The 24,069-nt window shown below is 36.6% G+C and overlaps 3 protein-coding genes across 6 annotated transcripts; 1 reads left to right on the top strand and 2 right to left on the bottom strand.

Moving 5' to 3' along the window:
• Positions 1 to 957: 957 nt before the first annotated feature.
• Positions 958 to 8,787, bottom strand: tmem50a (transmembrane protein 50A). Its single transcript, XM_026939504.3, has 7 exons — positions 8,660 to 8,787; positions 7,470 to 7,575; positions 5,416 to 5,528; positions 5,209 to 5,276; positions 3,617 to 3,709; positions 2,869 to 2,929; positions 958 to 2,508 (listed from the first exon to the last, which is right to left on the bottom strand). Exons 2-7 carry the CDS (start codon positions 7,569 to 7,571, stop codon positions 2,463 to 2,465), a joined length of 483 nt encoding a protein of 160 aa, XP_026795305.1. The 5' UTR covers positions 7,572 to 7,575; positions 8,660 to 8,787; the 3' UTR covers positions 958 to 2,462.
• Positions 8,788 to 10,833: 2,046 nt separating this feature from the next.
• On the bottom strand, positions 10,834 to 14,814 carry mgst3b (microsomal glutathione S-transferase 3b). The gene is made up of 4 exons (XM_026939152.3): positions 14,558 to 14,814; positions 12,345 to 12,467; positions 11,838 to 11,910; positions 10,834 to 11,211 (listed from the first exon to the last, which is right to left on the bottom strand). Exons 1-4 carry the CDS (start codon positions 14,681 to 14,683, stop codon positions 11,111 to 11,113), a joined length of 423 nt encoding a protein of 140 aa, XP_026794953.1. The 5' UTR covers positions 14,684 to 14,814; the 3' UTR covers positions 10,834 to 11,110.
• A 2,015-nt stretch (positions 14,815 to 16,829) lies between these two features.
• eif2ak2 (eukaryotic translation initiation factor 2-alpha kinase 2) lies at positions 16,830 to 24,025 on the top strand. 4 transcript variants are annotated; one of them, XM_034303166.2, is made up of 20 exons: positions 16,830 to 16,989; positions 17,074 to 17,213; positions 17,414 to 17,543; positions 18,481 to 18,623; positions 18,706 to 18,841; positions 18,929 to 18,978; positions 19,115 to 19,273; positions 19,361 to 19,490; positions 19,577 to 19,599; positions 19,725 to 19,812; positions 20,167 to 20,207; positions 20,287 to 20,314; positions 20,486 to 20,568; positions 21,095 to 21,214; positions 21,336 to 21,461; positions 21,662 to 21,860; positions 22,072 to 22,215; positions 22,295 to 22,393; positions 22,513 to 22,575; positions 22,761 to 24,025. In XM_034303166.2, exons 2-20 carry the CDS (start codon positions 17,101 to 17,103, stop codon positions 22,899 to 22,901), a joined length of 2,016 nt encoding a protein of 671 aa, XP_034159057.2. In that variant the 5' UTR covers positions 16,830 to 16,989; positions 17,074 to 17,100; the 3' UTR covers positions 22,902 to 24,025. The 4 variants fall into 4 exon arrangements, with proteins under 4 accessions (XP_034159057.2, XP_026795317.3, XP_034159059.2 ...); XM_026939516.3 differs by having other exon boundaries at positions 20,287 to 20,329; XM_026939517.3 differs by having other exon boundaries at positions 16,839 to 16,989; positions 17,077 to 17,213; positions 20,287 to 20,329.
• Positions 24,026 to 24,069: the final 44 nt, after the last annotated feature.

Raw genomic sequence — 24,069 nt, 5'->3', positions numbered from 1 at the left:
TTTCAACGTGGTTTATATGTTATATTGGTACAACTTGGAAATGTTAGTGAGAATTTGGGAAGGTTTTCATGTTGTGGTACATTTAAGTCAAAGTTATAAACCTTCTATGCCATGAATAGAAATTAAATTCTTGAGGATTACTTAGTTTTAGTTATTATTATTAAATCATACATCTGCATTTTATATACATTACAGGCCAAAAGTATGGCGTTTCAAATATAATTTAGAATGATTTTAATTTCTCAACAGCTAACTTATTTACTGGAATCTAGTTTAAGAAGATACAATATTCCCTTTTCAATGGCTTAACATATTACACACTCGTCGATTTACAGACTCCTAATTTAACCCCTAACTCAGCCGGTCAAGCCTGAATATAATTAATAAAATTAATATTTTTAACACAAACTGCAAAACAAATGAAGAAACAGGGAGCTGTACACTACTGCTGTATGCATTTAGTTAGTTTAATAAATTTATTATTTGCTATCTCGGTGGGAATCTAGCTTTTTTCCCCCCCTCAGGAAGTTAGTGCTGATTCCAAAGTGTTTATATTGTCCTGTAGTTTTACTATATATATATATATATATATATATATATATATATATATATATATATATATATATATATATATATATATGTATTTGACTACTAGTCACATGTCTTTATGGAAAATCTCATTACAAAAGCTAAACTAGTTTTTAAACAATTGTTCTATATCAGTGTTCATGGAAATGATTATGCTAGTTTTGTTTACTATTTGATCCAATTTACATTTTTATTTTACAGCACATCTATGACCTGTTTGCGTCTCATCGATCCATACAGCTTACTGAACTGGCATTAACACTGCACATAGAAAATATATTCCAAATTAAAAAAAAAAAAAAAAAGTCAGGATAGTACGAGTTCTTATAGTAAATCATCCGAAAAATAAATTTCAACCTGAAAACAGTGTGCGGAGAGTTTCTGTCATTTTATTTTTTTTTCGACAAATACGGTTGCAAAAAAACAAATGAAAAAAAAAAAAAAAACTGTCAGACGAAATGAGAGTTTACATTCCTCTAGTGTTTTAATTTAATAAACCTTTCAGACTGATTGGTGCTGGACAGGCTGCTTTTTTTTTTTTTTTTTGTGCTTGCATTTATGACGTCTTTGCTGTACAGCAGCCGTGTTACATAAATAGAGTGCAAACGTAAAGCTAAACATGTACAAAAATGAATACATGATACAGAATAGAAAAAAAGGGATTCGCAAAGCTGTTTATCCGTTACAAGAGCGTACACTTGCATTCTTACAATAAGAAAACGTGAAATTTAATGAGATGCTTATGACTTTGGAACAAAAAAAACAAACATCTGAGACCCACAGAACTCAAGTGAAAATGTTATCAAATGCATCAAATTTGCTGATGAAGCTGGTTAAGTGAAGATTTGCGCTTAATTCCCATTAACAGATACAAGAAGCAAAAAAATTAATGTTTTCACACGTGTTTTCCCCACAGACTTCCAAAAGCAAGTGAGGAAACAACATAATGTTCCCACTCGCAGGTAAACTACTTGTTAAATATCCCAGTGAAACAGTGAAGGCGACTCCCACAGACTGGAGTAAACACGTGTGGTGGTCTGGGAAAACCTGGAGACGTGGCTATGGCTGAATTCTGGAAAAAAATTCAGGGTTTGAATAGAAGGACCTAATAAAAAGACATTTGGTAGACAGGACAGAAGCGAGTGGATGAATCAGCGATTATTTCTGATGTACCCATGTAAGTGAGAACAGAGATCCGTCCAATGAAGAGATGACAAATTATTATTAAAAAAAAAAAGAATAATTTCTCATTTTTACAGATTTTTTTTTTTCATCAGTAGCTTATAAATGATCTTAGCAATGTAGAGGTAGGCGGGGCATCTTTCATTGGAATTAAGATTAAATCTTTAAATGCGACTTTAAAATGCTAGATCTTTACTTCTATATATGCCACATATTCAGCAAAGTTTGTAGTTTTGAGACCTGTATAGAGTACAAAATGTCTCAATCTGACCAATTTGAAGGGTTTTCCCAGGCCGCCACACGCACCAAGCGTGAACAAGAACTAAAACGAATCTGAGGGAACAACTAAAGCTAAATGTGAGGTAAAAAGAACAGTGCAACGTGAACAGGAGTGCAGAGCGTCATTAAACAAACATGTTCGCTACGTCAGTGTTCCCTGTCTTCTTTTTTTTTCTTTTTTCGCCCGACATTTCAAAAAAACGTCTAGCTGAAGTACTTTTGAATTCTGAGGCTAGATGCGTCACGCTTGGTTTGTACGACAGCAACTCGTCACTGTTTATCTCGACACACATCTGGCAGTCGCACAGCAAAAAAGGGGGCGTGCTTGTGAATGGGAAAGGGAAAAAATGATAGAGAAAAGAAAAATAGTACAGACAGATTCAGGGTGTATGATGGTCAGGAAGAGAGGCTTTTCACTGCCACAGGTCCTCTGTGCGTCCAAACTTGAACACCAGACCCCTGTAATAATAATTAAAAAAAAGGAAGTATAAAATTACAGCTTAAAGGACGTATAAAATTATTAATATATAAAATAATATACTAAATGTAGTCATGGAGTTGCATATGTCCTATAACAATCTACCGAAGAATAAAAGTAAAATTATAATTATAATAAAATTATAATTAAATTTTTGTGCCTAGACAAAGAAGATCAGGTTTCAAGAGATTTCAATCCAACAAAATCATATTTATATTAATCGTATTAATGGTTTTCAAATAATAATTACGGCGTTAATATAGTTAATGCCTTAACGCATTTTCATTGGATGCAAATACTCTGTTTAAGAAACATTAGGCTTTCCCGTTTTCACATCGTACCCAAAGAAGATGAATGCGTTCTGGAAGAAAACTGCAATCCCAGGATACACTGCTGCCTTCGCTGTTAACCAAAAAAAACAAGAACAAAAAAAAAAAGAGACTCAAATGATTCATATGATTAAAGCAATAACAGCTCATCGTGGATTAAATAATGATGGTAAAGTCACATATTGTCATATATTATTGTTTTGCCTGCTAGACATAGCCAATAATCTATTTTCATGACTTATATTACAATACAATGTTTTTTACTGAAGCAGACCAAGAGAACGATTTAACGCAGTCATGCATAGAGTTATCAATGCGGCACGATTTTCTTTATCATGTGACTTGTTGTCGTTCTTGCCTCTACACTCGTTTGTGGAGCTTTAAATGCCTGGGCCAGAGCTCTAACTATCCTCCCAGCGAGTTCACACCAGTCTCGAGTCAGGTTTAAGTCGAGGTTAAGGTTAAGGCGTCTAAAATTCACATCCAGGTCAAGTCCATAGTCCCTAGGCTGCTATTCAAGTCGAGACTGATCTGGATCCTGAGATGGAGAAGGAGGCTGTAGGACATGTAGTGTTATTTAATGTTGAAGAAACATCACCTAAAAGAAGATTTCATTTCAGAAATGATCTTCAGGTCATTGTATAACACTGGTCCGTGTATAACACCATGACTGTTGTTGTTGGTCTTGTCTGGGAGTACCATATGATATGCGCGAAAGAAAAAAAAAACACAAATGTGGTTCACCAAAACGAAATCTTACCAGGCACAACAAAACCTCCAAACAGAATCCACATGGAAGCAATGAGAGAGCCAAAGGCCAGCATGAAGCCGATGAAGAGCCACACTCTCGCACCTGTACGAAAACACGACACACACAATCACACAATCAACACCTACGCAGCACACAAGAGCATGTCTGTGCCATATAATGAAAAAAAAAAGGACAGCTGTCTTTCTAAATGCAATAGGCTTCATCTCACACAGGTTTAAATGAACACGCTTGTTTCCATAGTAACAGTTCATTCACAGAGACTTAAAATAGCAGACACTCCACATAATCGAAGACTAATAAGAAACCATTTAAAAAAAAAAAAACATGCTGCTGTTTAACAAGAAAAATGTCTAATTGTTGGCATGGTGAATGTTTTTGTAAGAAGTGGTTTATTTACCATTTTTGGAAGGAGTCTCCAGTGTCAGCACTGAAGATTTTGCATTTTTGTTTAATTAATTAATTAATTAATTAATTAGTAACTTCAAAAGAGAGAGAAAAAAGAAAGGCAGATGGGACCTAATTTGTTTAAATGTAACTATGAATGGATAAAAATTCAGTAAAAAATGTTGGGAAAGGTTTAGCTCGTTCACAGCATTTATGGACCACAAACAATATAAAACACAATTCACTTTGGGTTATGTTTTTTTCTTTTTTTTTTTTCTTTTCAAGAAGCTGTTTTTTTCTCCTGCATTTTCAATAAGAGATTTAAAGAACAATATAAATGTGGAGTTTCCTGACTGTATTTGACGAGAGACTAAACTTTTTAGTCAGTCTAATTTATAGTGTGCGGGCTTAAAGATTTTGTAACAGATGTTTATTTTATGACTTCTGCATTACTGAGTCAGTACAGAAACATTTTAGATACCCAAACATCACTTTGCCGACAAAAAGAATTTAAAGTTACAGAAAAATTTGCATGTCAGTAGAGAAAGCAGCATATTATGTAACAGATCACTTTTCAGACAAAAAAAAATAAAATAAAATAAAACACCCCGTAATGAAGACTGCTTCATTAAGACTTCTGCACAGTACTTTACATTGTGAAATTTTTAAACTATACCCTGATATACGTTTTTGGCCCATTACTACGCTTTATTATTGATTTTAAAACATGGAAAATATTTAAAAATGACTGAACCCCTTGTTGTGTTGATAACGTTGTGTAGTGCTGTATGTGACCATGGACAGGACGATGATAAATATCGATCTGAGCGGACTATATAGTGCACTGAGGATGTGAGAGAGCAGTACGGGTATGCTATACTACACTGGTATAAACGATACAAGGGTGTGTGCTTTACAATGTGCTAGATTAGGCTACTTTTTAATAAATAAAAAAACGCATGCTAGAATTGCATTACAATCCTGAAGGCTTAGTGTTGTACACAATACAGGCCCCAAACCCCTACAATCTCAGCTGACATTCTTCTCAGTTCATACACACTCCCTGTGTGAATCAAGCCAGACGAGTTTGTCTGCTCATGGTCAGGCTATTTATACTCCCCGCTTCTGTTCAGCGTTGGGCTTATGTTAGGTCAGGAATTATAAATCTGTCTTAGTGGTATTTCAGATACACACACCTGTCTGTCCCATGCAGCCTTCGCTGTAGCTGTCACCTCTCACCTGGCCGTTTGACACTGCGTTGATCCTGCATGAGACATAAACAGAGAAATAAACGCGGATCTGTCTGCGTTGTGTTGACCTTCTCCACTACAAAGCCATTGTGCGTGGAACTATACAGGAGTGCGCGTGAATAGAATTTCGACGCAGTAAAAGGTGTGACTTACATGAGGAACGCTATAGTGGCGATGACTCCACAGGTATGGTACGCGTGGTGAAAGTCCTCCTCTTTGGGGTACATTATTGCTGCGTCGATTATGATCCACCATCCTGTGAAGAACTGCACAAAACGAGACGGAGCTGATTAATGAGTTGAGTCAGGGCAACTAACAATTTTATGATCAATGAGAGGGGAAAAGACTGTAAGATATATATATAAAAAAAAATTATATATCTGTTAGTGTATTTGCATATTAAGTAGAGCTGGCAGGAATTATTTGAACACCACTTTTGGTATTAGTTCCTCTATTTCGTTTTTTTCCCCCCAGATGATCTGTCTTTACCTTCTGACTCCCTATACAAGTGCACTGTGTAGTAGGGGTGGGTGATATGACAAAAATATCACATCACATCACATCTACAATACACAATATGCATCATTATATTATATAGCTTTCCTAACAAACTGCCAGTAAAAAACAAATCTTTCAAAAAATTGTTTGATGTCTACAATAACAAATGAGCAGGAATTTTTTTTTAAGATCTGTAAAAATTGTAAAATCACAATACCTCAGAAAAGTGTATCATGATATAATTATCACAATCTTGATATTATATCATCATACTGCCCAGCCCTATTATGTAGGCAGTGAAATAATGGTTTCTCCACTCTGTGTAGTGCACTACATGTTCAAACCGAGAGCCATTTGGGACTCAAAATGCAGAAAACATCTGGAAAGATTGTCATGTGACCTAAATAATGTGCTGCCTTTCACGTGACACATGATGATCATGTGCTGCTTTTAACGTCAGTCTTAATTTGTGCAAGCACAATCTAATACAAATAATATGTTGTATAAAGTACTTGACATCAAATCAAGCTTATTATTGCTTTAAAAAAGCTGAAAAAATATATATATAAAGATATAATTTGATGTATGCAATGTGGAATGAATTTGGACACACAAAATGTACACCTATAACTCTTATTTTTAACTTTTTGCTTATTTTCCTTCTCTTGTGCAGCTTCTTAGGAGGCACGTGTTCACTGTTATGTCATTGTTTTCAGCTCTCTGTGAGCACTGCTTTTTATGGAGTTTTATGGACGTCACTAATTGCAAATCTAAATGCTAATTTAGGAGTAAGTGGCATTTATCAACATATGGATGTAAGCATGAAAAAAATCAGCACTACTGAAACGTTCGTAAATCTGACAGGAGCTGAGAGTTCAGTTTGGCGTACAAAAACACTGACACACAAATTCACTAAAAGATAGATAATGGACTTAGAGATAACAAAAGTTATTTTCATATAGCACTAGAATACTAACGTGACATCATTGTGGCCAGCGACACACTCTCACATAGTGGTTTTGTGGCGATTCTGCGGTAATTACATCCTATTTCTGAAGATTTTGATAACCATTTGTCATGTGAGCCACAAACCATTTAGGCGGCATCGCTCAAACCATACACGTGGAGACTCAAATCCCTCAAACTAGCTGGCAATGACACGGACCCTACGTTCAGGATCACTATAGTGATGCTAATGGAAATTGCTTAGCACTGACAAACATACAGGTGGATAGCTAAATAGATGTACTTTATTGATCCTCAACTGGAAATGTAGTAAAAAATAAAGTTAAGTGTTATGGGGATAATGCAAATCTAGGAAATTTAGGAGTAAATAATACTTATCAACATATGGATGTAAGAAAAATAAAGTCAAACTCCGTGAGATCAGGACCGAACCCAGAACCCTGCAGCTGTGAAGTGATTACGCTACCCACTACATCAGCTGTACTCTCTCGTGAAGCCCTGATTAAAGTATAAACGGATACGCCTAATCATGCATTTCGACATCCAGAGAAAAGTAAGTTGTGATCTCGAGAAAACAACTTTTATTATCTTGAGATCACCAAAAAATAAATAAATAAACCAACAACTCCCAGCCTTTCTGGCCTTGTGTAACCCAGTGATATTTTATTTAGTGTTATTCATGATTGCGTGGTCAGACAGTTGAACTCAGGCCACAGGAGATATATGAAATATGATTTGCATACCAATACTCCAGCTGCTATTGAGGCAATGGTGTTTCTTTTCTCTGCCCAGTCGATGTTGCATTCACAGTCCCCACATCTGATACCATCCAGGAATCCTGACATCTTTCTGAACACACACACAAACAATAATAATAATACTAACAATAATAATAACAGCAATAATGATAATAATAAAATAATAATAATTTCAGCATTTATATTTATTTATTAACAGCCTGGACATTCTTGTTATACAGTTTGACATCCTGGAAAGCTCACATCTTTCTGAACAGAGAACATTATAACCTTTAACAACAATTTACTGCATTCATCTTCATTAACATCTGCTTAGGCCAATTATATAAAGACTTATAAAGCAAATATGACGTGTATATAAACACTTCCGGAACAAACAGACCAATAAATAAGTTGCACAATTTTGCATAGGCTGAATCCCAATCCTTCCTCACTCCCTACATTAGTGCACTACATGACGTACAGATGAACTAAAATGAAGTGCACTACAGGTCTAAAAAGTAGTAATTTTGGATGTAGGCAGTAAATACACTGTATGCAGTATTTACAGCCACACCAAACCCAGAGTTAAGAATATTTGTATGTTAATTATATTCTAATTATAATCCTTCTTATTAACATTTAAATCCAGAAGGAGGAAAAAAAAAGTTAACTGTCGTTGCGCAGTTGAATTTAAATACCTTTGTACACACAGCTAACCAGGAAAAGCTACAATTAGCTAATGCTACAGCTAGTTTTCGAGCTTGAACAGACAAAATGGTCAACAAAGCTAAATTTAAAAATACGAAATAATACCAAATATGTGCAGTTTTAACGCTGTCAAGTTACAATTTTGCGAAATTTCATGTCACCTTTCTCAGCATAGCTAGAGAAAAATAAGCACTTAGCGAGCAGTCTAGGGCCGAATCTCAAATCGCTACATCCTCCCTACTTAAGCGCACTACATTATTGTTGGAAATAAAGCGTTCTACCACCCTACCTAGGGCACTACATGTCAATTCGAAATGCAGCCACCCAGACTGGTTAGCTAGCGCTGTATTGTTTGGGTAAGAATCGCTCCATCATCCTGTACACTAAACAGACTGCTGAGTGCTTATCAGATTTTAAACCAGGCTAGTATACATTCTTATAAAAATATCGATGTTTATACGATTTAAATGTGTAAAAGTCCTCACCTTACGATGTTGTTATCGCCTGTAATCCACAACCGAACAATTCTTTCTCTTCCCTCAGAGGCTCAGTAGTGCGCATGCGCAGACAGGCGCCAGTTTGGCCTTGCAATACAATGGCAACTGGCTTGTTTATTGCACATCATAAAGCATGGGAAGAATTTTTATATTGGATTGGATATGGTAATAGTTCTATATGATAGAAGCTATTGAGATTATAAATTAATAAATAGATACCAGAAGTTTGTGGACATCTGACCATTACATCCACATGTGTTTGCTGAACATCTCATTCAAGATTTAGTCCCCCATTTGATATTATAATAAGCTCCACTCTTCTGGGAAGGATTTCCACTAGATTGTGGAGCGTGGCTGTGAGGATCTGTGCTCATTCAGTTCATTCAAGAGTATTAGTGAGGTCAGGCACTGATGTTGGTGAGGAGGTCTGGGGTGCAGTCGGTGTTCCAGTTCATCCTAAAGGTGTTCAGTGGGGTTGAGGTCAGGGCTCTGTGCAGGACACTCGAGTTCTTCCACTCCAACCTTCACATACCATGTCTTCATGGAGCTCGCTTTGTACACAGGGGCATTGTCATGCTGAAACAGGTTTGGGCCTCTTAGTTCCAATGAAGGGAAATTGTAAAGCTACAGCACACAGACATTCTAGAAAATTGCGTGCTTCAGACTTTGTCACAACAGTTTGAGGAAGGCCTTCATAGGGGTGTGATGGTCAGGTGTCCACAAACTTTTGGCCATATAGTGTACTTCCACATGGCAGGCTATAGCAGCCCATAGAATGCTTTGTATACTTTTTATTAAATGTGGCACAGTGATAGAGGACAGTCTCAGCTACCTTCACAGCAATTTTGGTGTACGCCACTCAAGCTCTTTAGCGCCACAAATAGGGCAAATTTGGACATACATTTATTATAACGACTCTGCAATGCAACATCGTAGAAACACTTTCCTCTGATTCTTTGGGTCAACATTCACCTACAAATTGTTGTCCAATCATCATGAAATTTGGATCAGAGCATCAGTCTGGAAAAAAAAAAAAGTTCCATGTATTTTTGATGTGTCAGGATTCGTCCATGCAATATCTCAGCAACAGCTTGACGGTTTGCCTTCAAATTTAGCATGTCTTTGGGAACAAGTGCTGATGAAGTGACATGACGTGACGTGATTTGTGGCCAAGTATGGTGACCCATACTCAGAATTTCTGCTCTGCATTTAACCCATCCAAGTGCACACACACACACACCGCGAACACTCACCCGGAGCAGTGGGCAGCCTTTTTTGCTGGGGCTCCCGGGGAGCAGTTGGGGGTTCGGTGCCTTGCTCAAGGGTCTCACCTCAGTCGTGGTATTGAGGGTGGAAGAGAGCGCTGATCATTCACTCCCCCCACCTACAATCCCTGCCGGAGCCAAGACTCAAACCCACGACCTTCAGGTTCACCTTCAGTTTGCAAGTCCGACTCTCCATCCATTAGGCCACGACTGCCCCCCCTCTTGGTCTTCCTCTGTCGCTAAGGGGTGGGGACAGAAAGTGCTTGGCTCCCATAATCGCTGCTCGCAGCTATATTTATTATTGTTATTATTATTACTATATTATGTTGAAACTGGCCATATGGAATGCCGGAAAAGAAGGAAGATTTGGATCATTATTTATTTATTAATCTAAATGCACTCACTAATTAGGCAACATTCATCTTCAGTAACTGCTTTATCCTGGTCAGGGTTGTGTTAGACCCTGAGCCTATCTAGGGAACACTACCCATGAGGAAGTGGGAGGAAACTGGAGGAAATGTGTCACCTTGCTGTCCATTTAGACAACATATTATATCTACAATTACTACTTTGTTTTTCTGCCTGAAAAAAAATTGATATTAAAATAAACTACTTTCATTTCATACTTTCAAAAATCTAATTTAATCATAATGTCCAAGTATAACAGACTAAATGCCTAAATGTTCATGAAATGGTTATAAATCAAACTAGCCAAAGGAATATCTTTATAAAAATTCACCCATTGTTATTTAGGAGAATGGGAATGAAATTCACAATCATTTTTCTCCATTATGCCATTTTATTATGTAATGAGACAGTTTAAAATAAAAATGTCCACTTTTATTCTGATTTTAATAGCATGTGAAATACAAGACAAATGAAATGTTTTTTTTTAAAAAAAAAAAAAACCACTAAAACAGTGTTCTGTATATTTGTGACATATAGAAACAAAAATGTTAAGCTAATGCTTTTAGAAAGGAAACATAGGGTTAGTGCTATGAATCAGAGTTCATAGTTCTACAAAAGAAATTCATTTCATACACATGTCCACATTCTATATAAGTGGACGTTATGGTCAGTGTTATAAACAAGCTATCACAGGTTTAGAGAAAAATGCCTTTAAACGAAAACTTGGTCAGCGCCATATATGAGAGTAGAGCTTAATTGTATGCTCTTAAATAACTCCAAGCAGTTGCAGAGCAACAGACAGGGACAGGATGATCACTCCTAAGAGGCCGATATAGCCGTACGCCCCGTTCATCCTCTTGGCCGGGTCTAAAAGGAAAGAAAAGAGAACACAGAACAGTGAGCATGACATGAGGTGCCTTCATACTTCCTGGTTGGTCACTCATTCATAGATCATAAGAAATGTCTGGAAGTTCTTACAAATTCTGGATCATTACTGAATTATTTTTTCATCTGTATACACATTGCTACCTCATAGCTACAGTGTCCCCGGTTCGAACCTGAGCCGGGGTGACTGTCAGACTTTCTATGCATGTTCTCCCCATGTCTTCGTGGGTTTCCTCAGGGATCTCCGGTTTCCTAACACCTCCCAAAAAACATGTCGGATTGGCTATACTAAATTACCCTTCAGTGTGAATGGGTGCGTTCAATCCAGGGTGTATTCCCACCTCACACCTAGTATTCCTGGGATAGTCTCTAGATCCAGCATGACCCTGACCACCGGTTATTGAAGCTTAATGAATATATGTTTGCAATTGATCAAATCAGACCCTCTCTCAGTGATTGAGAGCTTTGGCTACATGGACAGACAGCATAGTTGCAAAGTAGCATGTGAAACCATTAAAAAATATATGTAATACAGTGAATTCATCCCAGTATATAATCATATTCCTAACTGCACTGAGTAACAAAACAAATAAAACCAGAGGACTTACTGCCGGTGTAGTAACCCCAGGCGTAAGATAACCTGCTGGTCACCCAGATAACTCCCAGAACAGAGGCCGCCGTCTAAATACAGGGGAGAGAGAACAAAAAGGAGAAAGATTGCTAAATGAATTTACAGCACCTTACATACGGGAAGCTGGATGCTTTTTTATGCTTGTTATTATCAAAGATAATTCGTGGAAGATATCTAATCTGCTTCCTTTCTTGAGACTTGGAATGGCCCCCATTGCTTGTCAGGTAATTCACTTTATGTTCGGTTCATGTTTAGTATTTATCATTTCTTTCTAGTATACAGGTTTTGCTGACTGCTTTTCTTTTCTTTCTCTTTGGTTATAAACTTCTTCACATCACATCTATGTTTGATTTAACGTCTCTGTTTGCTTTAATCTGCCCTGTTAAACATTAACTAACAGCCTAAAAACTGTCCACCTCCACAACGGATGCTCCTGTTTGAGGACAGGGAATATAAAACGAGAACACAAGAGTTTTCTACTCACGGGATATACTAGTGCAGCAATGGTCTGGAAAACCAGCCACTGTGGATAAACCTCCAGTGTGTTCTGATGAGCTCTCTGGATGCAGTTAAATATTTCGTCCTTAGTGCTGTACATAGTGGGGTACTGAAAACACAAACAAGACAATGTACGTTTGACTCAAGCATCAAAACACTTCACTCAAAATCAAGTAAAAGGCACAAAATTAAATCAAGTAAACCCTAGAAACTTACAATTTTACTTACAACGCATAAATACAAGATATATACAAGATAACATTGGTCAAATGATTGCATTCTTTCATGGAGAGCATGCGCCATAATTGGGAATCATCTGCACTTGTGAAGTGACCAATAACACATCACTCCAGATCACAATGACAGATATGAATTATATAATTTATACGGTTATACAAGCATTTTATAACCATTAAAAAGAGCTCTTCAGTAGTTTTCAAATAACATGTAAGTTGAGAAATCAAACACGGAAGTTGGGCATTTTAGCCGACTTTGGAGCTCTATTTTCCCTGGGTCAGACACTTTATTTATTCAATCAAATTTTTGGGAGAAATAAATTGATTTGTTTATTTTTGAGATATGGTGATCCTGTAGTACATTTTGTTTACAATATTAAACCACTGTTCATAGCAATTTTTTAATAATTTAGTTTTATACAGACCAGACGCTTTTTTACATTATTTATGATTCAGACATAAAAAGGGAGTCTTCTCATTCACAATTTTTCTTCATTAAAATTTTGTTCAAAATATTCTGAGAATCGAACTGAATCAAATCCTGAAGCCAGGGGGGTCTGGTCAGATGACTGTATCCCTATCATTAACCGTGAGACATTCCCACTTTTTCCATTTTCAATATTAGATCAAATATTAGAGTATTGACCAATTCCAGCTACTTACATCCTCTTGGTCCCTGAGCATACCCATACTCATACTACACACTTACATAAAACATCAGAGACATAACGGCAGCATGCTATAAGACAAGTTGTGTCCTATGTTGACCGCAGGAATGAGTTCTGATTTACACAAACCTGACATCACATCACTATGGCGATGTAGTTTCTATTTAAGTAGAAAACTTGTTTTTACTTGTTATGTAGTGTTTATGTTGTGAAAACATGTTTTAACAGCTTTGTAAATTTTATAAGAGTTTTTTTAATAAATTATTTTTAAGAGCAAAGATGCACAAAAGAGTTGACTCCCCATTATACCTCTCCTCTGTTCGATAACCACACAGGAATAATTCATGTAGATCTTATTAATATATTTATCAATTTCAGAGACTTAGGCTGCCTTCAGGGACTTAGCTTGCGAAGGATTGCAGCATGATGCTGACAAATAAATATGTCAAATCTATTATTAAAAATGATTTCTGAAAGGATTTTTTAAATTCAATTGTATTTATTATACACATCCTATGCTTTACATGTTCACTCTCTCTATTATGTAAACTCAACACTTCACGCATGTTCTCAGCAGCTGTATCACGTTTTTGCGGATGCTGCTCAGCATCTTCGGACTGACACACACACACACACACACACACACACACACACACACATACACATATATATATATATATATATATATATATATATATAAACGAATTAAAATCACAGATTGTGTGGGGTAGTGGGCTATTCTTATAAAAGTAAAATCTTTACAGAACGAATATGGGTTTGTTTCCTGTCTTTCTAATCAAAGACCACCAGTATTATCCAATTATAACCAGTATTATTCAGTTATAACAGGTTTTATCCAGTTAAAACCCGTATAATCCAGTTATAACCAGTATTAACCGGTTTCATACCGTTAATATCGCGATGTTACATAATCTCGTTCAAACTTCCCGCCAGTTTGGGAGCGGACTCTTCACCTTTCCAAGATTTGCATATAATTATCTAATAATGACACAGAAAGATTAAACTGTTTGACATAGTCCTTCAAAAGGTTTTACCGAGTAGTAGCAGCACTTTTATAAACCGTTTAACATCTGTAAACAGTTGTTATGCTAATGCTAATGAGCTAGAGTTGAACTGGCAGGTAAACAAACGGCGCAGATTGACAGCACGCGCTAGTTGTGGCGATAGCTCTACAGCAAAAAAAAAAAAAAAACATATACAGGACTTTCTTTGTTCCGTTTTTTTAAATAAGTACATAACATCTTCTGAAGTCAATTCCACTTCGTTAAGTTTACCTTGACATCATACTTCTTCCTTGCACGTCCAACGTTAACGCCAAGGTAAGTCAACATGACCCAGCTGTAGAAGTAAGTCAGAATCACGTAGCCGAAGTTGGCAGGGAGGATGTCCAAAATCTCCATCGTTCAACGCTCCAGGTAAAACCTTTCTCCACGACAGATTCCGTGCAGACGTCTAGACTATTTAAAAGGCGAGTAAACTGCACAGTCACGATGCCGTAAATGATTTATATCTGTACAAAGGGAACGAGGGCACAGCTGCCTGCGAAATCTCGCGATAAAACGCGCAACATTTCGCGATGTGTCGTTTGTGGGCGGAATCGGCTCTTTTAGGCGAACAATGACAGTCGACTCACATACAGTATATGTGCCGTGTAAAATTACACGAAACATTTTCAACACTCTCTGGCCAAAGTATCGCAAACTTTTGTATTGTTTAGAAAAAAACCCTGTAATTATTCGTGTGGGGAGCCGCCTCTTTATTTGGTGAGTTGAATCAAATGAACTGACTCATTCAAAAGACTCACTAGGACAACTGGGGCCAAAGTCACTCTGTTTACACTTACAGCACTTGCTATCATGCTACTGATTGTATACTTGGAAAGCATGCACATTTATCTGGTTCCCTACATACCATCACATTAAAAACAGATTCCCAGGCGTTTATTTTTCCTGCTCCCAACACACCTCATTCAACTAATCAACTAATTAACAGGGAAAACACTAAAATGTGCAGGACAGGTGGTAGTCCAGGACCCGGATTGGGAACCTGTACGCTAAGAAACTGCCAGAAACACCAATCAGTGTGTGTTTTGTTTTGTAATTTCCTGGTGATCAGTATAGGCTACTTTTAAATGCAACCTGGTTACCATAACTGATAAGGTTATGCAAGAGAACCGACACCTTTGCACTATATTTTGGTAATTATTTCATTTCGTCAATATTTATTTATTCTCCACATGAATTACATGACCGATGACACACATAGACTCATTGACTATTTTATCAGGAGAGCATCTGCCCTTTGTACATGTACATTTACTACGTGCATCACAGTTACATCAGCTCAATTGCTCTTAGCCTCAGTTTATCAAAAATATCTTTGGTCATGCCAGTGTAATAAACAGTAAATACACCTGGCCTACACTGATTGGCCATTTTTATCTCAAACACATACCATATAGGTTCACATTGTAGATATATATGATTACTGTTGCTATGAAAAATGTATCAGCCTCCTTCTACACTCTCAATCCAACCATTAATGAAAAGGACCACCACTTACCAAATATTAGTTGGTAAGTACAGCAGTGACATTAACATTGCAGTGGCAGCATAGTGTGTTTGGTGCTGGTGTGAGTGCATCAGATGGATGTTTTAAACACCTCGGTGATATAAAGATATACAGTATAAGAGTACAGAGTATTTTGGACTAAAAATGTAGTTAAAGAAGTAATAAATAAAGAAATATGCTCTCAAGAATGACAGTAATATCACAGGTAGAAACCACACTAATTCCACAATACTAGACAGGTTCACAGATGAAATAAAATTAAATACATTTAAGATTCAAGAAATGTATTGTCATATGCTCAAGCTACTTTGTACTGTGAAATTGTAGTCTGTACGTTCTCATGGATGCTGAAGTAAAAAATAAAAGTCAAACATGTTAAAAAAACATGTTGTGGTCATATTTAACATAACCTTACACAGAAACTGCATAGACTTGTGTGATGGATTTGTGCAATATTGGAACACAAAATAACAATATGGTTAAAAAAAATAAGAAGAAGAATAGGAAAAAGTTATACAATTAAGAAATATACAAACTATGGTTTAGACGTAAATAACAGTAAAGGAACCTTGGTCATATTTATAAGTTATAAGGTATTATAACTGTTGAGAGAGGCGTGCAGATTTTTTTGTTTTTATTTTTTTTTTTAACTTTCATTAACAATAAAGATACAAAAAGCCTGAGTTTTAAGAAACCAAAAACATTAGTGGGGTTTTTAATATCATATTATCATTTAACAAAAATAAAACCCCTACATTCCTCTTCACTAATACTTAAATTTTTATCATGAAAATAATTTAAATTAAATTAAAAATAAAATTTAAAATAAGTAAATATGTTTGAAAAATCATTCCTGGAAGTATGAGAATGAATCCAACTAAAGGAAATATGTTCTGTTGTTTCAATTAAAAAAAAAAGAAAGAAATCACTACTTCCTGTTTCTACGCGCTTGCGTCATCTCCTACCCAGCTAATGCGTAAAATCTGATTGGTCAGTCGGGGACAGGTCTGTTCCAACGCATGATCTGATAATCGAAACTTAAACTCGTTTCTTCCACCCAAAACGAAAGTTAGTCACACGAATTCAGTGTTAAAGCACAGCTGGTTGTGTTTACATCTAACCGACGGGCCGGGAAGTAAGTTTTTATTCCTTACTGAGTGTCAGATATCTTTATAAATAGTGTAAAAACAACCTGAACGTATGTATGTTTTTGTTTCAGCAGTCTGGGTTATTTCAAATCTTCTAAATGGACCCCGGGCAAAAGAATTACGTCGGTTTTCTTAATGAATACGCACAGAAACGAGGCTGGTCTGTGCGTTTTGATCTAGTGCAGACTGCTGGACCAGAGCACATTAAAACGTAAGTAGACTTCTGAACCATATTCTGCATGTGCATGCAATGTAACCAAGGCATAATTCATGTCACAACAGCAGTAGATGGTGCAACCTTTTCTTTTAATCAGGAAAGTGAAACTGAATGTGTGAAAAAAACATCTGAATACAAATTCCAGAATTAAATGTCCAGCTTTTCTGACTTTAAGTTGTTTGATTGTCTCCTAGGTTTACTATGAGGGCGGTGATGAATAATAAAATATATCCTGATGGAGTTGGACAGAACAAGAAAGAAGCCAAACAAAATGCTGCAAAGAATGCCCTCAACTTTTTGGAAAATGATGACTCGGTTAATACAGTACGTATTTCTGCTCATTAATTTACAACCATATATGTTAACAGCTTTGAAGAAAAATCCCGTCATAGTCTGAGAACAAATCTGTGTTTATTAAAAGACATCTAAGACTTTAGACGTCATACCAAAAATTGTCATACCAGACTACTGAAAACATAGAGGTCTATTAAACACTTGAAACACTACCCTACTGCACCACCGTGCTGCCCTCTAATTCGCACCAGCTCCACTAAAATTAATGGACAGTTACAGTTTGTTTTCACAGCCAGAAATTCTGCACATGTTGAACTACACATCAGAATTGTTTGGCACAGTGGTGCAACAAGTAGCATTGCTGCCTCACATCTCCAGAGATTAGTTTACTCTCTGCCCGTGTGAGGTTTCCTCCATGTTCTTGTGTTACCTCCCAAAAACATATCACAGTAAAAATTGTGCCTAGGAATGATTAGGTGTGTGAATTTTTTGTGTGCATGGTGCCCTGTGATGGACTCGTGTCCCTTCCAGGGTGTATTTCTGCCTTGGACCTAGACCTAATGTATTTTTGGTAGACTTCAAAGCACTATTGTAAGTCACTCTGGATAAGGGCGTCTGCCAAATGCCATAAATGTAAATGTAAATGTAGTGTTCCCATGTTCCCGTGCTCTGGATCCACCTTGATCCTGACCAGGAAAAAACACTTACCAAAAATGAATGAACATCAGAAATGTTGCAGACTTTGTTGATGGGAGAACTTAGAGTCTATTTTTTGTCCACTTTTCTAAAATGGTCTCTGCTTTCGACTCCAGCTGGGTTACTTGCATGAATTTATCCATAGTCGACTATTCTAGTTAATTCTGTTCTTAAGTCTCCACAGTACATCCTGTCTGAAATACTTTGTGTGTAGGGAATTAATAATACTGGAATGTGATTGAACCGGAAATGTCGTAATGCTTTTCTGCAGGAAACACATTTGTCCTCTTCTGCCAGAGCCTCACCTGTAACTCAAGCCAACTACATCTGCTGGCTGAATGAATACTCTCATAAGAAAAGATTAACTTTCAATCCTAAGGAAACCACCAAGATGAGTTCAGGCTCTAACATCCAGCAAGTATCAAATGTTAGAGACATTCATTGTTTAATAACTGAACACCAGGAGATTTTTAATTGTGAGTTTTTTTTTGTATAGAGTGTGCTCGTATGCTTGTAAGTATGTCTGCGGTGATAAAGAATTCCCTGAAGCTACCAGCAACAGCAAGAAAGAGGCCAAGGAGGCAGCAGCAAAACTTGTTTATGAGATTCTTACAGAACAGGAACAAGAGCAAGTAAGAAATGAAATGTTTTAGCTAATATTTAAAACCAATGAAAAGTTTTGGGCTGTTTTGACAAATCAAATCAATTTCGTATTAAAGGTCCTTGATGAAAACAGAAAGGAAGAAAATCTTAATATCCAAAACCTCAGGTAAGCCACTGTTAAAGTGTAATATGTTAACTGATCTTTTACATCTCATTACACCAGTGAGAAGAGGAGCAAAATCCTGCTAATTAATGTTAGAACAGATCTCTTATTGTCTTTCTGTCTTATTGTCTTGCCTCAGCACCAGTCTACACCATCTAAAGCTGAGCACACCTGCAGATACTGAGAACACAACAGCAGAAAAAAACTTCATAGGGCTCCTTAATGAATACTGCCAAAAATCTAAACAAGTACCCGATTTCAAAGCCGTGGACCGAAGAGGGCCTGCGCATGATCCCGAGTGAGTATTTAGTAATCTTGACTATTGAATGCATTTTTTTTGTGCTTGAATATATCCAGTATGACTGACAATCTTTTTATCTGCTAGATTTGTATACAAGGTTGTTATAAATAAAAAACAATATCCCGAAGGACGGGGAAGGACTGCGAAAGAGGCTAAACAAAAAGCAGCTCAGCTAGCCTGGTTTGAACTTTGTGGCTCTGATTTAAGCAGTCAGGTAAAGCTGATATGTTAATTTCATTTTTCATTTTGGATTAGGGATCCTTTTAAGTAAAATTTAATTTCTTTTCTTTTTTTTTTCAGATTTCATCCCCATCCTCAATGAGGTAAGATGGAAACAAAAGTGTTACTTGGTGATATGGTATTGTACCTATTAAAGAAGAAACATTCTTGGAGAAACGTTACAAATGTTAATACTAACAGTGTTTGTGGGGTTTTTTTCTGTATCTAGTGAGTCAACAGATGATGTCAGCTCGTCACAGAAGACTCCTAAAAATCATAGTCAATCTGAGTCTGTCATTTTCGCAAACTTGTCTTCTGTGAGTACATCATTTGTGGTACTTCTGGTAATACTAGTGTCAGGATTCTAGTGATACTAGTGTAAGGAGCACCATGCCTAGAACACTGAGCAGACAAAATATATTTTCTGACGTAATGAGCCATAATGTACCGCTATTTTGTGGGTTAAATTTCATCAAATGCCTACTCTGCTATGTATAGTTTAAGGAAAATTAGGATGAAATTAATTCACAGATTTAAAATTGCCTATGAGTGATGCGAAGATAGAAAAAAAAAAAACCTTGGGCAGGGTTGGTTTATTTAAATTCTAAAATAATGTGATTATATGTTAATTTGTATTTAAATTATATTTTAATATGTTAATGTGATTTTAGACACCAGAACCACAACCTTTAGATGTTAAACCAAAACGACAGTAAGTGACACGTTCATTTTAAAAAAACATATTTGTTTTATACAAGGTACGATTAAACAAGTTTTGTCTTCTCTTTTAGACTAGCTGCAAAATTTCAGAATTCACCAGTAAGCAATAAAAAGGTATTATGTTAAAATTCTACTCGGCACAGTGCATGTCACCATCTTTAAGCTATTTTGTCAGTAAGTTAAACAGAAACTCCTGCCCAGACACTTTTACTAGGCCGTTTTTCTAAAATGCACACGTTTCTGTGTGTTTTTTCCCCATAATTCTCCAAGGAGCAATCTAATATTAATGTGCTCAAAGTGGCAAAACCCTCAACAAAGAGTACCACAGTCTCCAACCATTCAACAAAATCAAGGTAAATTATTCCTAAATTCTGCGTAGTTTTGTGTCTGTGTATATATGTTTTTAAAGATATTCTTTGTGTAGGACAGAAAAGAAAAGCTTTTCTCCTGTCTATGTCAGCGCATGTGTTTGTAATATACAGTAATAATGAACAGAAGCTTCATATCTGACTGTTCCATCCTGCGTGAGAATAATTTTTTCTAGATATTTTATATATAGTATAATAGAGTTTGTTTGTAAATTTATATATTTATATATTTATATATTTATATAAGGACATTCGTAGAAAATTAAAATCAACATAAATATGAAAGGGTAAGACTTTATAGCTGCTTTAATATTTTAACTATTAGTTTGTTTGGTGTGTTTGACTAAGAATGTTCTTTGGCAAGTCATATTACTCATATTCAACAGAAAAATTTTTTTTTTTACTCTCATTGATAAAATAAATAAAATTAGTAGTTTAATTTCTCTGAAAATGCTCTGATGAGACTCAAACACTAGAGGTTTTCAGAGGTTATTTCTGTTACTTCCTGTAGGTTTTTAGAGGAGTTTGATTCAATAACTAAAATTGGCAAAGGAGGTTTCGGACGTGTTTTCAAGGCCAGGCGAAAGCTTGAAGATACAAATTATGCTGTCAAGATAGTAAAGTTTAATGAGTGAGTACATAAGACCTAATTATTCTACTGCTTTTACCATGTTACTCTTTGACATGCCTTAACATGCACTGTATATCCCTTATTTGTTGTCTTTCACAAAAAAATGGTGTATGTGCTCTAGGAAAGCTCGCAGAGAGGTCAGCGCTTTGTCCCGTCTTGTCCATGCTAACATAGTGCGTTACCACACATCATGGACTGAAGAGACTGCGTACAGAGATGACGCATCAGAAACTTGCAGCACTTCATCGTAATTCATCTTCATTACTTCATCATTACTTTTTAGACATTGGAGGAGTTAAAAAGAGGAAAAAAATAAACCATTAGTTGGGATTATATTAATAGTATATCCATTGGTGTTAACCGATGAAAATTATAAGGTCATAAGGTTATAAGGTTTTATATTCCACATAATTTTGTTGCAGTCATTTATTTTAATGTTTTTTATAGCTCTGGCAGTGGATCAGAATTCCTCTATATTCAGATGGAATTCTGTGAAGGAGAAACTCTGTGTCAGTGGATTGAGGAAAGGAACAGTCACCCTAAAAAATACCCAGAACGGAGGCAGGAAGCAGCAGCGATAATAAAGCAGGTCTTGGAGGCAGTGAAATACGTCCATGTAAAGAAGCTCTTCCACAGGGACCTGAAGGTAGGCCACTAACTAAAGTCCTGCACCTTAATAAACACTAGCAAAGCTAACAGTGAAAGAAAGCCAGTGTATAACGCTAAGTTTCATCTGCTATTTTTCATTCCATTAAAAAAAAGTCTCATAACTGAAGTATTGCAGTACTGTAATTTATAATACTGCTTCTCATTCTAATTTACAAGTGATTGACAAGTTATTCCTTAATTTGTATCAGCCAGCGAACATAATGTTTGGGCATGACGGAGGCGTGAAGGTGGGAGATTTTGGACTTGTTACCAAAGAAGAAGGAGATGATGATGGAAGTCTACTGGAACGCACTAAGAGAGTCGGAACTCGTTCTTATATGAGCCCAGAACAGGTTAGTAACTTACTCACAAAATTCACATAAAATCGGTAACTGTACTGTACAGTGTGTGTTTTATTTTCATGTGTCTCAGGGACAACAAGTCTATGGCAGAAAGGTGGATATTTATGCTGTGGGCCTTATTTACTTCGAGCTGCTTTGGTGTTTTGGAACACACACTGAAAAACAAAAGGTTGGTGAAATTATACATTCGATATACAAATGTTCTGTTACTAATTACTAAAAATCATTTAAAATGTCTTATCTCGTCACAAAGTAAAGCTAAAACATTTTCCACTCTATCGTTTTTAGCTATGGGACGATATACGAAATAAGACGTTTCCAGAAGAATTCTCCAAAATGTTTGATTTTGAAGTAAGTGAGTTGCCATGTTCACAGTAGTGACACGTTAGGATGTAGTGATATAAGGCACCAAATACAACCATATGTTTCCAGACTGTTTTGTTCTGTCCTATTGCTTTTAAGCAGTAAATTTGTATATGCTTATGAATTGTCCATATAACTCTAACACTTTGTTACCCACATATTTTTTATAATAGCACACGCTAATTGACCGAATGCTGTGTGAAAATCCTAAGGGACGACCAGAAGCCAGGGATCTGCTCACAGAGCTGGACCAGCACACAGCCGCCACAGCCTGTACAGAGCACAACGTACAGAAAGTAAACAGAACATACTGATGGATGAACTTCACTCTCACACTTCAAGATAATATCCAGGAGCTCAGTGTGGAAGTGAACAACATAAAATATTAATATGTAGATAGCTTCCATGTGGCATTTTAATGATATCGAATAACGGCATCCTGTGGTATTTTCGCGGCACTTTATTTGTTTATGCTAGATCTTTTCAATCATGCCACAGAAGCACATAATGTTTTATACAGTCTTTTAATGAATGTTTTAGCAAGGCTAGAAATCATGAATTCCATCTTAATAGCCATTTATGGAGTAGGTTATTAATGTTTTGTTGGAGAATGAGCAAACATATTTATTCAAATTGTATTAAACTACAGCTAAATTGTTGGCATGATTATGGGAACCCCATAGGTCTGATCTTCTCTACAATTTAGTGAAATAGGTTTGGGTCTCAGTCTGAGTCACATCAGACTCAAGTATCAAAATACACCAATGTATTATTATTATTTAATATTTCTGTTTTGTGTTTAAATCATTACAGGATTCACATATAGGACTTATATGTGAATTCTCAATAGTGGTAAATCATGTATAAAAGATGGTCGCTTTCTGTGATCAAGAGAGAAGGGAGAACAGGTTTGTGCATCAGAGGAGAAGATGCGGTGAGACCAGGGACAGCAAAGGTCTCAGAAAACTCTTCAGACTGCAAAGATGTAGCAGTTGTTGGGTTTTATTTTGTTGTGTTGCTTTTCCTTTTTCATTTTTTTCCCCATCAGTGGACTCATGGGACATGGTGGCTTAATGCTTTGCACCCCTGGGGTGGGAGGTTTGAATTCCCCTCCCTGCATGCGTGGAGTTTGCATGTTCTCCCCGTATTTCAGGGGTTTCCTCCGTGTACTCCTGTCTCCTCCCCCAATCCAGAGACATGTGTTGTGGGCATTTCCACATTGTCCATTGTGTGTGAGTGTGTGCACGATTGTTCCCTGCAATGGGTTGGCACCCTGTCCAGGGTGTCCCCCACCCTGTGCCCCAAGTCCCCTGGGATAGGCTCCAGGCTCCCCGTGACCCTGTGTAGGATAAACTGTACGTAGGATGGATGGATGGATGGAATCTGTTTTTGTGTATCAAAAACTGTGTTCATTAAAGAATACATCTGACAAGGACAACTTGGCCTAGTGTTTTGTGTTCTTTTCATAATTTATTCTTTGTC

Source organism: Pangasianodon hypophthalmus, chromosome 3, assembly GCF_027358585.1.
Source record: "Pangasianodon hypophthalmus isolate fPanHyp1 chromosome 3, fPanHyp1.pri, whole genome shotgun sequence".
NCBI lineage: Eukaryota > Metazoa > Chordata > Actinopteri > Siluriformes > Pangasiidae > Pangasianodon > Pangasianodon hypophthalmus.
Note: the sequence above shows the minus strand (reverse complement) of the source record. Positions and strands in the feature narration are given on the sequence as shown.